Consider the following 2,016-nt stretch of genomic DNA (forward strand, 5'->3'; position numbering starts at 1 on the left):
CTTTTAAAAATTACTTTTTCTTTTTTCATATCGCAATATATATCGCAGGGGGGAAAAAAAAAATCGCAATGCAAGATTTTTCCAATATTGTGCAGACCTAACTACTACTACAACTGTAAAAACAAGCTCACTGCAGTTTATGATGGATCTTTGGACAGCAGCCATGAAGGAAATCATACCGCGAAACTGCAAAACAAAATCTATGACATGCCAGAAATTCAACCAATCATCTGAAAGCCTTATTGTTGATTGTTAAGGCAGTTAATCAGCCGCAGTGACCTGGAGCAGCCTGGAGGGAAGGAACAACTCTGTAAGCAAGGAGCATAACTTCTCACCGCTCCACTCTGCTCACATGCTCTGGTATCACCTAATTCAAATTTCTCTAAACGCAGCCCTAGTGCTAGGTGTCTCTGGCCTTTTTCAAAGTCATAAAATAAACTAGACATGAATGCGTCCCATCACATTTGCGCCGCGTTAGCTTTATGAAACCTGGATCAGTCTGTTTAACTCAATTAAGACAGGCCTTTCACATTAAGCCCTGTTTTTCAAAGCCATCTTTATTAACCAAGGGGGGTTCCCCCATCTTTACCAGATGCACATAGGCAAATAGACATGTAAGTTGTAAGGTGGCTGATTGGATAACTACAGACATGCCCCCTTCTCTTCACGGTGGTGGTGGAGATTCCTCACAGGGCTGCAAAACCCTGAACAGAGCCCAGGACGCAATAAGGGATTTTTCAGAGGGTCAATTGACGTCTATAGGAAGCTGTGGGCAAAAACAACACAGGGAAGAGGAACCGAGCCAGTGGATTACTGCTGGAAGTTGTTTCTCTCTTTCTGTTGTGGTGTTTTTTTTCTGTGGCTGGTTACCATTCATGAGCTATCTAGCCACACAAGAACAAAGAGCTTTCTTAGGACCACATCCTCAACCTCGACTTGTCATATGGTGTCTTTGGAGGACAGTCTTGTAAAAACTAACTGTATTTTTAGCAACACAAATGACAAGGAAGGGCAGCGGTGATGTTAACGAGCATCAATAGCACCGTGAGAGACGACAAGAAGTTAAGATTTACTCACCTGGGCGTAGTCCCTCTCTACAGCTGCCCTCTTTTGGCTAAAAGTCCTAAAGAGAAGAAATCGAATGAAGGGGAGTATTAAATTGCAGTGACGCATAAGACAATGATATTTCTAACAAAATAAATACAAACAGTTTAATACGATCACATTTTTTCAAGTAGTTCACATACTGTCATCAATCAAGGACTTAAGGTAAAGTTTTGTTTCTCTATGAAACTTATTCAATTGATTATTTCAGTCAATTCGTCCTTGACTGACGTGAGTTTTTCCTGCAGCCATTTTTGTGTGTTGGATTTCCACTTCGCTGTACTAAATCCATGAAACGCTTGTCAAAGCCAGAGGCTTTAAACTCTGCATCATAGACCACCCATTTTACACCTATAAACATTTTGCAGGTCCCCCATGTTATAGTGGATACTTAAATTGCATTGGTTTGTTTTATCTATGTAATAATTATTGCATACAGTAGGTAAGGACCCAGTACAGCCTGGGCTAGTGAATCAAAATTAATTGATTCCCATTTCATATTTCCACGTAGCCAAACAATCTGAGAACAAATGTTTTGACATCAAAGAAAGAACTGAACTTTGACATGCAGCAAAGGGCCACAGGTCGGACCCGAACCCGCGGCCACTGCGTCAAGGAGTAAACCTCTTTATATGTGCGCCTGCTCTACCAACTGAGCTAACCCGGCTACCAGAATTTGTTTTAAAAGAACCACACAGGTTAGGTGGTGAAAACACCCTTCTTGTTAAAGTGTTAAGAGTTTGCATGACAACAATGGAACAATCATATTACCATGGGTATTTACTGTACAACAGTCAGTTATTCTTCACCTCAAGCCAGTGCCTAAAACCAAACTTCCACATTTGTATCTGTCAGCAAAGACAACTGTCTGTCTACTCTGATTGTTTTGATTTTTATGCCTGCCCCCCCCCC

The 2,016-nt window shown here is 41.3% G+C and overlaps 1 protein-coding gene across 1 annotated transcript in view; it reads right to left on the bottom strand.

The window, feature by feature from the left end:
- Window positions 1-2,016, bottom strand: part of LOC116700974 (F-BAR and double SH3 domains protein 2) — a 26,948-nt gene that overhangs the window by 19,321 nt on the left and 5,611 nt on the right. Inside the window, exon 3 of the mRNA XM_032534490.1 lies at window positions 1,078-1,123. Within this exon, the coding sequence (XP_032390381.1) occupies window positions 1,078-1,123 (46 nt within the window). The remainder of the gene's footprint in view (window positions 1-1,077; window positions 1,124-2,016) is intronic.

The sequence above is a fragment of the Etheostoma spectabile genome, chromosome 13 (genome assembly GCF_008692095.1).
Source record: "Etheostoma spectabile isolate EspeVRDwgs_2016 chromosome 13, UIUC_Espe_1.0, whole genome shotgun sequence".
Lineage (NCBI taxonomy): Eukaryota > Metazoa > Chordata > Actinopteri > Perciformes > Percidae > Etheostoma > Etheostoma spectabile.